We start from the raw sequence: 14514 nt of genomic DNA, 5'->3' as shown, positions 1-14514 counted from the left end.
CTATCAGCTGCTCTTGCTCCATTAATGATGGCCACAGTTGTTCTATCTAGTCTGAGAGATTTTTTCCCATTGTTCATCCTGCAAAGGGCAGCCGATATTTCTGCAAGTGTGACACCTGGGACATCCGGTGTATATCATTTTGTTTTGCTATCGAGATCTGCATAGAATGCCTCCTATGTGTTTTTTTAGTTCTCTCTCTATCGTGCGTAATGGTTCCATATTGCTCTTTAAGAGCCGCTACTTGCATGCCAGGGGGAAAAATCATTTTGTCAACCTTTTACCTTCTAAATACCATGATGTCGATTTGTTGAAATGTCAAGGTTTTTTTTCTTTCCAAGATGGCATCTCCATTGCAGGGATTTAAAACTAAAATGTTGTTTTACTCAAATCCATTCGAGACAGGGTTTACAGAATACACATATACTGTAGACATATAGTACATGTTCAGTTATGTAGTTGCTTTTTTAATGACAGAATATGTTTTAACACTTTCAGAAATTGTTTTTTATATATTCCACTAATTGTAACTATTTAAATATAATGATCACGTGGTTGATAATAAAAAGGCTGGGACTATATCAGCCACATTAAAACAGGCAGAGAACAAGTCGTGTTAATTATTTATGCTTGGATAGCGAAGGTTACTATCAAACACCAACACAATGAACGCAGGCAAATGAATGAGTCATATTTACATATGTTAGCGTTTAAATTTAGTATTCATTCGTATTTAAGCCTGACATTTTTTTTGCTTTGCCGAACTGTGAAACAGATTTCAAATTGTTTAGTTTGTGCTTTCTTACACAGTGGCAATATTTTTACGTGGTTTTGTGTATCTAATTGCCTGCAATGTTCATCTGAATGGCAGACAGATTTATAATGACAGTTTTTTTAGGTGATCAGCCCACACATAGCAAAGGCTCATACACATTACACAGCTATTAAAAATAAATTCATTTAAATATTTTTTTTGTGATAATCAATGAAAAGCAACGAACCAGGCTATAAGTTTGGGTCATTTATTTAAATTTGGTTGTTCACTTAGATTGACAATGGGGGAGCCATCATCTTTCACCGGATAGACAATGAGCGATCATGGCAATGATGATGATGCATTAATTATTAGAGTATCGATTAAATATTTTTTAATTAATTCATGTATACCAAAAACTATCGTTTATAAATGAATATAAATGTTTAACCAATTTACATGTTTTGAATTGCATGCAACCGTTTGTGTGTGACACTTATTTCGCGATAAGTGTTACAAAGTTCATTTTAATGCTTTATGCCGTTTGAATATTTTGCGTTGCTTGTTTAAATGTTTTATTTGGCCCTGAGTTGGCAGTGCTATAAACAAACAAACGTTAAAGGGAAAAAAATGCGCAGCACATTCGACAAATGATGTTTAAGGTGGCAAGAGTTGTCCTCGTAGCAGGAAAGCAATCTACTTTTTTTTACAGCCGAAAGTGTTGATTCATAGAATTTTGTGCATGAATGTTATATCTGCAGGGCGCTGCTTTGATTCGAATGCTGGCGAACTTCATGGGGAAAGCTTCCTTTAAAAAAGGATTACAAGTGAGTGTCACATTTACGGTGATGATCCTATCTTTCTTGGCGCTCATCCAAATCTTTGAAATAATTTCACCTTTCAAATCTTTACGTGTAATCTCTGGTCAAAATCTATTATTTATTCTATTCCATTTTTTTTTACTTTTCAAGCAATTCTAAAAAAGTAAAATAAATAAAAACTACTTCTCTTTATCTAGGTCACTTGAAATTGAATTTTTGGTAAGAAAGGGATTAACCTCCTTTCCCGTGACAGCATCAGAGGACCATACACGCTGCCTGAATTGGAATTCTCTATATAATTCTATCGGTCTATACGACTCTCCCTTTGCGAGCTATTTTTTTTATCCTTAGGTGCTCAGTCAATCGTGTATTTTATGCAGGTTACAGAACTGTGGTAGGATTGAAAAAATAGAGAGAGAGAGAAAAAAAATCCCTAAAATACCAAAGCTTGATTTAATTCAGCCCTGTTTTTTTCAAGAGTGGATAAGAGATATAACCATTTTCTCAAAAGGCAGAGCAATCCACTGGATTATTTCATACTTTGTTAAATCATTCCCAGGGTTAGCTTTTAAAAGAAAATCATGGATCATTATCTTCTATTTAAAATACACGAATGCTGGCAATGATACAAAGTTCATGATTTCTGGCTAGATTTAAAAACAAGAGGAACCAATATTATCAGATCGAATTTGATGGAATATATATTTTTCTTAATTGCACGGTGTTGATTCCCAATGTAACATAGTTGACACATAATCTAACTATAATTACAGCATTTGTAATGAAGTACCAATAATTGTGTTATTCCTTTGCTTTCGTATGCAATCGAATTTCCCCTCTGTAAAACCGAGTAACACAAAACCGATGAACTGTATTTTCAAAAAAACACATAACACGCAGCATGATCTTTCCCTTTTACAGCCATTGCACAATGCAAACACACGCAGTGATGGTGTGATATGTTGCTAATGTAGTATGTGTGTGTGTTTGTGCTCGCTTGTTTATTTTTCGCTATTGTGCTTGGCAGAACTACCTGAAGACTTACATGTTTGGGAATGCAGGAAGGGATGATTTGTGGAACACCCTTTCCAAGGTACAGTGCTTTGTTCTGCTAAGTCAATTTGGCTGAGAAGCTGTCACCGCACGGTGAGGGAGGACTTTCAGGCTCATACGGCTCAATGTGGCTTTGTGATCAATGCGCCGCCACGATAAATCTGACAGCTCAGAGTCACCGTGGTGCCGTGGAGGTGTGTCCACTTAAAAGGAAGTGGTGTAAAGACAAGGTATGGTGCCTGTCCCTTGACACGCCGTTGACTAAAATGAACTGTCATTCCCCACAACGCTTGTGGCTTTTCCCACAGCACGTATCGCGGTCAATCGAAATTATTCAGGATTCATTTTATTAGGTTTTTTCGGTAAAGTCACGTAGGTAAAAAAATTAAATTAAAATTAATAAAAGTAAGATAAAAATCACGACGTTTCGGAGGCAACACAAGCTTCCGTCTTCAGGTGGAACCGTCACAGCACGCTTGCTGTATCAAGTAAATGAGAGATTCCAAGAGGTACTACCCCGTATATATACTGGTTGAGGGGGGGGATGGGCCAGGAACAGCCCCCTTTTTATTATTATGGTAAGATGCGGCTTGAGACTACGGCTAGTCTACATAACAAAGGACTGAGCCTTTATTATGGTATCCAGGATTGTGTTATAAAGCAGATGAATAAAATCCAGCCCTCCACATGCTGTGTGTCAGTCGTTGGAGGTTCATCTTCTTGGTTCTTTCGGTAATGTCACGTAGAAGGGAAGTAATAAAATAATAAAAATAAAACATAATAAAATAATATAATAATATAATATATATTGTATTATATTATTTTATTATATTATTTTATTTTATAATGTTTTATTTTTATTATTTTATTACTTCCCTTCTACGTGACATTACCGAAAGAACCAAGAAGATGAATCCCTGCAGTCACGAAAGCTTTAAATCGAAATCGTTGGAGGTTGTTTGACCATACTTCGCCACACTGGTCAGTGAGGGTTGGTAATTGGTGGGGGAGGGTTGAAGTGGTTCGGTTATCAGTTGCCACTGATGCTAGCCATGCCTGGGAATTTGACTCAGGTCAATCGGTTCATCGTGCATCATGCTAACCACTGTAACACCCCTCCCACTCCGAGTATTCTCTCATAATTGTAACAACAAAAAGAAATACGTGGGAAAATACAACAAATTAATCAGGCAGAGCAGTGCAATAAGTAATTATGTTGTATTGTTAAGGAAACTAAATGCTGCTATATAATTGTATTGCCACACAATAACCTCATATTGAACTCGACAAGACGCGAAAGGGTTACGCAAAATTATATTATATTCCAAATAAACAACATACACGTCATTCGTGTGATTGCCGTGGAGTTTGTTTTTTTACAAACATTACCACGCCCTGACGTGATCAGTGCATAACATCTCGTGACATTATTATGAGCACGCTCCAAAGTTCAAAACATTTCTTTGCGTCAGATACATTAAATATTCCCGCTGGTAAATCATGCTTGATGTCACAATTCACGACAGAGGAGATCTAACAAATAAAAATGGCTTGCGTAATATTTTTCAAACGGTTGAGATATCTTGAGCAAAACTGTCAGAAAATGCCGCAGCATGGAGAGACCAACTTTACGCTTGTTTCTATCGCCTTACAAAAAGAAACTGATAAAAATGTGAAAAGCAATTACAAAGTCAAGGGAAACTGTTGTTGCCGATAATCGTCGTATCGGGAAGTTGAAAGTCAGGTGGGGGTAAGATGCCTACGTGAGTTAAAAGGCCTTTTTGTCTGTTGAGCTGCAAAAGCGAGCAGCAGGGGCACCAATCTGCACCTAAAACTGATTGTGGCTGATGACATCATTTTTGTTCGCACCAGGACACATGAGGCATTTTTCCCCGCGTTGGCCTCTTAACCCACCCTACCCTAAAATCGTACCATATTGTGGTACACGATGTCACGGCAAACCTAGATTGCGCCTCCTAATATTATTTTTTCTCAGGTCTCCCGGGAGAATGGAGATACGCACAACATCCGCGAGGTGATGGATATTTGGACTCTTCAAATGGGATACCCGGTGGTCACGATCAACAGAGATGCTGGGCCAGATTGCAAACTCCGGATCTCGCAAGAGCACTTTCTGTACAGTGCTGATGTCAACGCCAACTGTCAAAACGACTCGCTGTGAGTTTTATCGCACGGCTCCATGGCCATGGCCTGCTGATGAGTCTGGGCCAGGTCCAAACTAGTCCAGGGTTTAAATTTCAATTTAAAGCTTTTGTGACTGCAGGGATTCATCTTCTTGGTTCTTTCGGTAAAGTCACGTAGAATGGAAATAATAAAATAATAAAAATAAAACATAATAAAATAATTCTCACGACCTTTCGGCCACAACGAATTCGGACTCTGTCTTCTCGACAGACCTATTCTTCACCTGAGGATGGCTGCTTGCGTTGTGGCCGAAACGTCGTGAGAATTATTTTATTAAGTTTTATTTTTATTATTTTATTATTTTCATTCTACGTGACTTTACCAAAAGAACCAAGAAGATAGTCCAGGGTTTGTCATATTTAAACTACTGCTACTGGGATATATTGGGCCAGACGGACCATTTATGATTGGTCAAATTATTAAATGTTGTTGAATTTTGGCAATTAGATGAGAGTTAACACCATAACCTATTTACTTCTAGTTTGTGATTTATTTTACATTTACAATATGTAACGTATTTACACTATAGACTGGACACACAGTTCTGATATAAGCACACTTGGACTTGCTCCCAATGAGTTGTCTCATATCTAGTTTCTACTGTATATATATTCATTTACTCATGTATCACTTTTACTTACTTATCTATTTGTGAGTTTAGTTTATATCTTGATTTTAATCTTTCGTGACTGCAGGAATCCATACTCATTGATTCTTTCGGTAAAGTCACGTAGGTCTAAAATAAAGTTATATGCAGAGAACATTGTCAGTGTACCACTTGTGGCAGATAATTTCTAAAGCTTTCGTAAAAATGTTCGATTTCTCCTCTCAAGCTGAAGAGCATGTCGCATATTGCAATGCTGCAAGAATTGCCGGCATGCCGTGGTGGAAATAATGTATCTCCCTCGCCTGGTATGCAGGAGATGGTGGGCTCAATCCTGAACCTGACGCTTGTATAATTTGAGTTTGCATGTTCTCTCTCCCCAAGATCACGCGCATTTTCTCAAGGTCCTCTGATTAGCCCTTCACATTTAAAAAAAGAGTTTAGATTAATTGGTTCCTATAGGTTCCCGAATATGATGAGCCACTTCGATGAGCTTTCACGTGTGGCCAGGTCGCCTCTGTAAATGAGCCTAATGGCTCAGTGGGCTTTAACTGGTAAATAAAACACAGTAGTTTAATCTTGATGTTTCATTATGATGTGGTTCCATTACAACATGGGAAACATGCAAGTGCCTGCGGGAAATTGGTTTTCTCAGTCCTCAGTTCAGAAATACAGCCAATTATATAAATGTGAAAATGAGTACTCTGAGAAAACCATAGCAATCCAAAAGAATGCAACTTGAGAAAGTATTAATAATGAAAATCCCTTTTAGCAAAGGCTGCAGGGAAAGGCAAAGCTTTGTGTTTTTATGATTAATTATTCAATTGTATATAGCATCATCCATTCTAATTGCATCCCATAATGCTGTACATTAATTACTGTATATATAACAGGACCCTGCGGGGTGGGCTGGTAGGAACGAATAACCAAAGAATATAAACATAATGTATTATTACACTTGTTTAGCCAGGAAAGCCCCACTGAGTCAAAGGTTTTGTAGGGTCCTGCCAAGTGTTTGCAGTAGGGGGCGATGTTGATACACGGACGGACAGACGGACGGACGGACGATATAATCTATTGGTGGTCTGGTCCACTTCGTTCCTACCAGTATAAGGACTAAATCCCATATACAGCCACTACAAAGCATTTGAAAACCCCTCCTTCCAAGAAAAATCTAAAATGAATAAACAACTCTTTGGTTCTTTCGGTAAAGTCACGTAGAAAGAAAATCAATCAAATAATAGAATACGACGTTTCGATTGCAACACAAGCAATCGTAATCAGGTAGAAAACAAACCTAGTGAACTTAGAAATGCAATGCAATCCAACACAGATAGTCGGCTAACACAACAGTCAGTACCTTACCAGGTTGATTACGTTCTTCCAAAGATTGAGAGAGAGACAAAACACAGACACGGGTACACACAGATAGACACACAAGCAGAGAGAGACAACCCAGAGAGAGAGAGACACACAACATAGACACACGTATTAATAAACAAATTGTATGAATGGCACCAAAACAAAAACAAAAGCACAAATAACCAAACAAAGTTGTCACAACAGAGAAACAAAGAAGAAGAAACCTCAGTGATTAATTACACTGGTCAACACACTTTTTCTGGCATAAGGTATTCCAACGGTTATAAGGTAATTTTGTGGTGCTGATTCCAAATCTGGCATCAGTTTTTGTCTATCACATCAGGTTTTTGAGATATCAAATATTGCATTTTCAATAAAAACGGCAGAAGAAAAATATTAAATAAATGTGGATATCTACATAAAATTATATTATAAACACACTATCCTAAAAATACAGCACCATATTTTAACACTAAAGCAGTCACTGACTCGCAACAACTTGCAATCATAAGTGACAGAGTTAATTTCGGGTAAAATCAATGAAAATGGGGTATGCCGATAGCATAAGAATGAGATGTGATAGAGCAAATCTGAGATCAGATTTGGAATCAGCACTCTGAAATTAGTCTAAAACAGCTGCAAAAGTCCAGACCAGAAAAAAATGTTTTTTTTTTGTTGACCAGTGTTATCGTTAAGGTTTTTGTTGCTGTTGCTCAAAGTGCATAAGCATTAAATGGACCTCGTTGCATGGAGTCGGGCTTTTGTGTGACGACATTGTGGGTGAGAGCAAAGCGAGTATTTAATATGCGGCTCTCTCTAATGACCCGGCAATCCATGTGATGCTCCGTTTCTCACAGAGACCGTTTTCATATTCAGTGTTCAAATAATGAACTCCGCCGTGTAGCAATCACTTTTTTGTTGTTGTGTCCTCAGGTGGCAAATTCTTCTTACCTTATCAGCAGGAAACACTACAGGACTCTGGAAGCATGAAATGATTTGGATTACAAACCAGACGGGTAATGAATGTACATTCATATTGTATGAAGCACACATTTATACTTTTATATGTTGTGTGACAGCCAAATCAAGCTGGTTACCTTTCTTTTTGTTAATGGCATTCAAACAAAAAACCTGCAATAATGCATCACAGAAGGTGAATCGGGTCTTCTAAGACTGTCTGAAGTGTAAATGCACTTTGACTGGCCATCACATTTGTTGACAGAAATGTCTTTAAAAGCGTTGGAAGTCTTTGCAAAAAGTTAATACAGAATTACCCTGCGTGGCTGCACACTTTATTCCATTGTGCAACTTCTTATGAGCTTACTTAACAAGCATTTTGGCGTTATTATTCTGCTGCTATAATGCTATTTAAATTAGAATGCTATTTCAAGCAACTCAGCCATTTCAGCATCGCCCGTCGGGTGAAAAAGTTCGTCTGTTGCATGTTGTGAACAGGCTCTGCCTGCGTGCAAGTGTGTGTGTGTGTCTTTGTTTGTCTGTGTGTGTGTCTGTGTGTGTTGGTGGGGGAGCGGTAGTGTAGCGGTTAGCGCGCTGCGCGACGAACTTGGCGACCCAGGTTCGACTCCCGCTCACGGCCAACACCGGTGACGATGATTTGAACCGGTCTTAGGCCTCCCCTAGGTCGACTCAGCCTAAAATGAGTACCTGGTGCAGTGTGTAAACATCGCTATTAAGGAGACAAAGGCGGCCGGGCGTGATGTTGGCCACCCACCCCCTCGTGTACCGTGCCGGCCTTCATAGGTGCTCGCTAACAGCACTTGCCCCAACAGTCTGTTAAGGCTATGTGTGTTGGAGAAATAGTGGCATGGGTGGTTAGCATATGAACACCCTCATCAACCTCACTTAATTTGAGTGGTGGGCAGCTGGTTTTTAAACCCTTTTACAGCATAACATTTTTCAAAGCTACTCTTAAGCCCTTTTTTAAATACAGGATTTTTTTTTGCAATGTGTGCTTTGAAATTCGGCATACAGTAAAGGGTTTAAAAACCCCGGCAGCCTGCCGCTGAATTCTGTGGCGTTGGCGAGTATGTGCTGCACTCGGATCTGAGCAACTTCGGGTTAGATTCCAGACCAGGGTGCAACGCGAGTGTAGATTGGACATTGAACCTGACCTCATGCCTCCTCTACGTCAACTCAAGCTACAATTGTGTGGTGTGTGAATGCCATCAATAGAGAGATACAGTTTTGGATTTAACCCTTTCCCGTTCCGAGATGACTGCAAGCTGCAGGGTGGGTCTCGTTCACCGCTGAATCTCGGAACGCGCGAGCGATTCAGCGTTCATTTTATTTAGAGAAGCATAGCGCCGAGAACTGTAGCGACACGAGCCACACTCTGTGATAGTTGGCGCTAAACTGTGCCACACGCCCTCCTGCATGGCCTTGCGGGCGCCTTGGTACGTCTTCCGACCTGAAGACGTCCTGATAAAATTATTTTACTATTTCTTTTGATTCCGTTTCGATGACGTACACATACGTAATCGGAATGGGAAAGGGTTAACATGTTACTCGCTACATTATCCTCTCGTCTGCTATACCAGCTTTAATAGGTGCTTGCTAACAGGACTTTGGGGGATCTTTTTCCTTGTGCGGTTCTAATTTTCCACGAATATTTAAAATCAATCAAACTTTACAATATACGTACAGGACATGATGTGGCTATTACGTAGCAATAATCGTACATCGATCTAACAGTGTGTGCATTCTCCTGTAATTATAATATAAATTAATGCCCCTTTGTTAATCCACTGCTGGATGAAGGCCTTCTCGCACCGTGTCAGTCACTGGGGATTGTTTCACCATATTTCACCGGGATGATCAGTGACAGTTATTGACGTGACCTCGGGGGGACCCCGGACCAGGTCAGATTTCACTCGCTACTGATTAGCCATCGCTGGGAATTGAACTCAGGTAGCCCAGGTTCATAGAGAAGTGTGCGCGCCATCATCACTGCTCTGCCCCCCACCACTTTCTACTCCCTGCTGCATGCGATAATGCAATTATGGACACGAGCATGAATGGAATTTCTGCGTGAATTTATGTCACCAGAATGTGTAACCATGAAGCACGTGATTGGTTCCGACTGGCTGCTGGGGAACATAAACCAGACGGGATACTTCCGTGTCAACTACGACCTTCGGAATTGGGAGCAACTCGTGAAGCAACTCACCACGGACCACAAAGTGAGACGCATGTGCGCGACATACACTATATTGTTACGGATTTATCACCGCCATTAGCACAATCGTGCTATCAATGTTATGTCGGAATGTAATATCCTTTCCTTCGGAGTGACCCTTCTCTCACTGACATCTTAGGGGCCGTCCATAAATGACGTCACGCACCTAAGGGGGGTGGGGGTCAGACATTTGTGACGAGGGGGGGGGGTGAGAAATGTGACGTCACATCAAAATGCGCAATTTTAAATGAATATAGACAACACGTTCCACTTAATTAAATCGACTTTTTAATAAATGTTTTCTCCTACAACATCAGAGTGCAGCACCACATCAAACACGCACTACAATGACAATCGTTTACAGCGATTTGAAGCATGTTTTTTTTTTGGGGGGTGGGGGGCAGAGCTTTGCGACGTCATATTTGAGGGGGGGTCTGACTTTTTGTGACGCCAAGTGACGATGGGGGGGGGGGGGGCGGGTAAAAAATCGTCCAAAATCGCGTGACGTCATTTATGGACGGCCCCTAAATTGTACTGAATCACACGGATAATAGTTTCTGCTCCGTTACAATTGCAAGGTTTGAGTTGGTGCTTGTGTGCTCCCAGCCTGCCACGTGCAATGGGATGAGAGGATTGGCACGACTAAGGTCACAGAGCATCACACAATGTCAGAGAATGGACCCGGAATATGATGGCCCTGAAGCAACTGGAGATTCACGTTGCAGTCCTCCCACACTCTGACTCGGGATGATGATCTCTGTGCTCTGTAAAGAGGTGGATTTATCGTGCGTCCTTAATGTTATTATACACTGGCCAAATGACAATGTACGAACATTTATAGTGAGTGATATTTGTACCTGTGCAGCCCTTTTTGTCAATCCGATGTTGAATGAAGGCTTCCTCTGACCCTGTGGGTCATAGGGGTTATATATATATTTATATATATATGTTTTACTATACTTCACCATGCTGGCTAATGCAAGTTGACAAAGGCAGGGAGCACAGGTGCGAGAGGGCATCGATGTAAAGTTCAACAACCCGCTGGGAAAGGTGGTTACCCATCCGATAACTGTCTAGGTTAAATCCCGCTTAACTTCTGAGATATGATAAGACCAGATGCATTCCATGTGATGTGTCCTCCACTTATTACACTGGTCAACAAAAAAAATATTTTTTTTTCTGGCCTGGACTTTTGCAGCTGTTTTAGACTAATTTCAGGGTGCTGATTCCAAATCTGATCTCAGATTTGCTCTATCACATCTCATTTTTATGCTATCGGCATACCCCATTTTCATTGATTTTACCCGAAATTAAGTCTGTCACTTATGATTGCAAGTTGTTGCGAGTCAGTGACTGATTTAGTGTTAAAATATGGTGCTGTATTTTTAGGATAGTGTGTTTATAATATCATTTTATGTAGATATCCACATTTATTTAATATTTTTCTTCTGCAGTTTTTATTGAAAATGCAATATTTGATATCTCAAAAACCTCATGTGATAGACAAAAACTAATGCCAGATTTGGAATCAGCACCCCAAAATTACCTTAAAACCGTTGGAATACCTTATGCCAGAAAAGTGTGTTGACCAGTGTTATGATTCTAGTTTACCCAGGACAGACTCACTGAGTCTCAAGACTCTTTATCAGGAGGGTCCTGCAGAATATTCGTAGTGGTGGGCAATGTTGCTAGGTTTTAATCCCAAATGAGTAATTGTCACGTACTCTTTTAGAATTTGTTGTGTTTGTGCAATACCAGTTACATTGCGTGTTGCTCTTTTAGCCACGGGAGGAAATCGGAGAAGCCGGAGGAAACCCATTCAGAACAGGGGGAGGTACACACAGATGCCACACAGAGAAGCGCCCGAGTTGGGGGATCGAACCCAGGCCTTTCTTGCTGTGAGGCACAAGGGGTCACCACCTCGCCACCCTGGCACTCAATAGGGTGGGAGGGTGGTAAAGCACAATGACCTCACCATCAACTCACGACACTGGAGGGCTCAGTTTAAGCGCAGACAGCTGCCTGGATTCCAACCCAGGTGCCCCAGCGGTGCCAGCCCTGTGACCTGACCACGGAGTTACCTGGCCACTTCAAGGGCCGAGAGATTTACACATTTATTATGATTATTCTTTGTTTCTTCCAACAAAGCCTCAGCGAATTGTAGTGCTTTCATCACGAGTGATTTCTGTGCTCGTGAGAGAAAAAAAAAACTGTGCGCGGAGAAAATATATACACAACAAAGGGGATAACGCTAAAAATATATAACACACATTGGGTCGCGAAAGAAATTCACGCGGTTTTCAATGTAATTGGTTTGGTTCTTTTTAAATTGTACTCGCTATCTTTCGTTTAGATTGTCTGTTCACCCGAGCCTTATGTTTTCTGTGACCAATGTGCAGCCTTGCAGCGAATGGACCTCCTAGGGTTGTTGTTTAAAAGGCGGAGCAGCGACAAAAGCCAAACGGGACTTTGGGGGCTACAAAAAAATAAACAGCCCAGGGGTAGTTAAGCCTTCACAGCACAATAGCATTCATGAGAGCAGCGGCTAGCATCGCATTGTGACGCGTGACCTGTTTTTTGGCGCTGAACTCCGTAGCGCTTGGAAATTGATAAAACATTTCCTTGATAAGGTTCTTTTTTTAACCTGCATAAAATGGTGCGCCGTTTTATAAATTGGCCCTCTTTGATTGTGAGGTTTTTGTTGCCGTAGCACGATATCACGACGGGCGCCTTCATGTTGCAAGATACTTGGCCCCGATTCGTGCATTGGCCGAACGCGGCTCCCCTTTCATCCGAATTGTGATGAAAAATCCGTCAATTTTCCCCGTTTACAAACGACGGGACGAATCGTCGGCGCAACGTTTTGCAGCCATTTTTTTTTTGCCAAAGGTGCGATTGTGATCCCGCGGGGTGAGAACCGTTTCCGCACATCGTTCTTTTGGGTCGCATTGTTTTGGCTGCTGAAATGAGCATTTTCTCTGCAATGAGAAGGATAATCACAGTTGCGTATTACACATCGGGGCAATGCCGATGTGGCTCAGCGGTAGAGCGAGCGGCTCGCAATTGGAAGGTTGCGAGTCCAAATCCTGATTGGTGGTTGTGTGTTCGTCCATATTCTCTCTCCGGTCAAAAAAATAAGTACCACTTTGTGGGAAGGTCAATAGTGGTTGTCCTATGAATTAGACACTAATTTGTGCAAATAATCACTTATAATTTTTCATCCCATGTATTTGCAGGAAACAGCGTTTCTGAACCTCAAAACTTTTATGAGGGTTTTGCACTATTGGGATGTTTGGCTAATTGTATTAATGCGTTTGGCACGTGGGAGGAAACTGGAAAGTCTTGGAGAAAATGCACACTTACCAGGAAATTACACTCATAGCTGCGAACAAATAGACGAAATGTACTTGCTGTTCTACCCGCTCCTGGCCACCTCGCAGCCCCAGCGCGTTTGAGAGTTTCACACATCTGTGTGATCCCACCAAGCCTCACCTCCAAACTACTGGATTACTTCGGTGTGCCACGGCAACTTGGCTCAAATGCACAGGTATAGGATTGCTTCATTAATCGCTCATTGTTAGCAGGCTTGCGTACTCCCCACCACGAGTGTGAAAATGATCAGTCTCTGCCGCATACATGTTTCATAACCACGGCACCACTCGGTCAGATGCCGTATGTATATATAGAAAGATATATATATACACGTACAGGAATAAAATGTCTGTAATTATCAGAGCACACTGGCATTCGGTGAGTATCCGTTTTTTTTTTCTCTCACATGTCTGGGCCATGTCTCTGGGGTCTGGCTTGAGTGCGCGTGTCTCCCCTGGTGCTGCTCGGGTGCCGATTCCTTGATGGATTGACAGCGCTTCTAAATCCCTGCGCACCACCGCCTTAGTGGACGGATTGTGGCGCAAAGCCCCATATTTTAAGCCCGCGGTGTTTAACGACTTTGGGCTGTCCCGTCTCCAGGAGCCATATATCAGCATAAGATGGCGTTTGTCTGAGAGACTGTCAGACAGGTCACAGTATTTATTTACGGGGTGACTGAATAGCCTCAGTTGAACACTAATGATGTAAGCGCGGCCATGCTAACTGCATGAAAGTAAAATAAAAACTCATCACGTTTCTAGTGTTTTTGTTTTTCCCTTCCCCCCTCCAGATTTTGATAATAATTTCGAAAAATAAAGGTAATCAACGATCATTTAGGGAGTGGCGCTGTTGTGTAGAGCCGTGGCGGCTTAGATGAAATCACGGCAAAGCCTTCTCGACAGTTATTGATCGGCCGTTCCTGTGACAGCGATAAGTCAACATTTGTCAGCTCCTTGTCAGAATCTGTCTGTATCTACTTGTAGCCATTCGGTCACTCGTTGACTTTAAGTGGTGCTCTGGCCACTCCGCAGACAGCTATGTCGTCCGCAAAATTGACCAATGTCTCATTTGACGATGTTTACTTGCGCAAACTTTGCTCGGCCGCCCACGGTTAAGGCCGCGCCATTTCGATCAAAGTGAAATGTCCGCC

The 14514-nt window shown here is 41.3% G+C and overlaps 1 protein-coding gene across 3 annotated transcripts in view; it reads left to right on the top strand.

Annotated features, from left to right (window-relative positions):
- The window catches only part of TRHDE (thyrotropin releasing hormone degrading enzyme), a 222708-nt gene that overhangs the window by 159552 nt on the left and 48642 nt on the right, over nt 1-14514 (top strand). For all 3 annotated transcript variants that reach the window (XM_078863594.1, XM_078863596.1, XM_078863595.1), the window contains 5 exons: nt 1513-1578; nt 2600-2665; nt 4622-4803; nt 7730-7812; nt 9863-9996. In XM_078863594.1, the coding sequence (XP_078719720.1) occupies nt 1513-1578; nt 2600-2665; nt 4622-4803; nt 7730-7812; nt 9863-9996 (531 nt within the window). The remainder of the gene's footprint in view (nt 1-1512; nt 1579-2599; nt 2666-4621; nt 4804-7729; nt 7813-9862; nt 9997-14514) is intronic.

Source organism: Lampetra fluviatilis, chromosome 16, assembly GCF_964198595.1.
Source record: "Lampetra fluviatilis chromosome 16, kcLamFluv1.1, whole genome shotgun sequence".
NCBI lineage: Eukaryota > Metazoa > Chordata > Hyperoartia > Petromyzontiformes > Petromyzontidae > Lampetra > Lampetra fluviatilis.
Note: the sequence above shows the minus strand (reverse complement) of the source record. Positions and strands in the feature narration are given on the sequence as shown.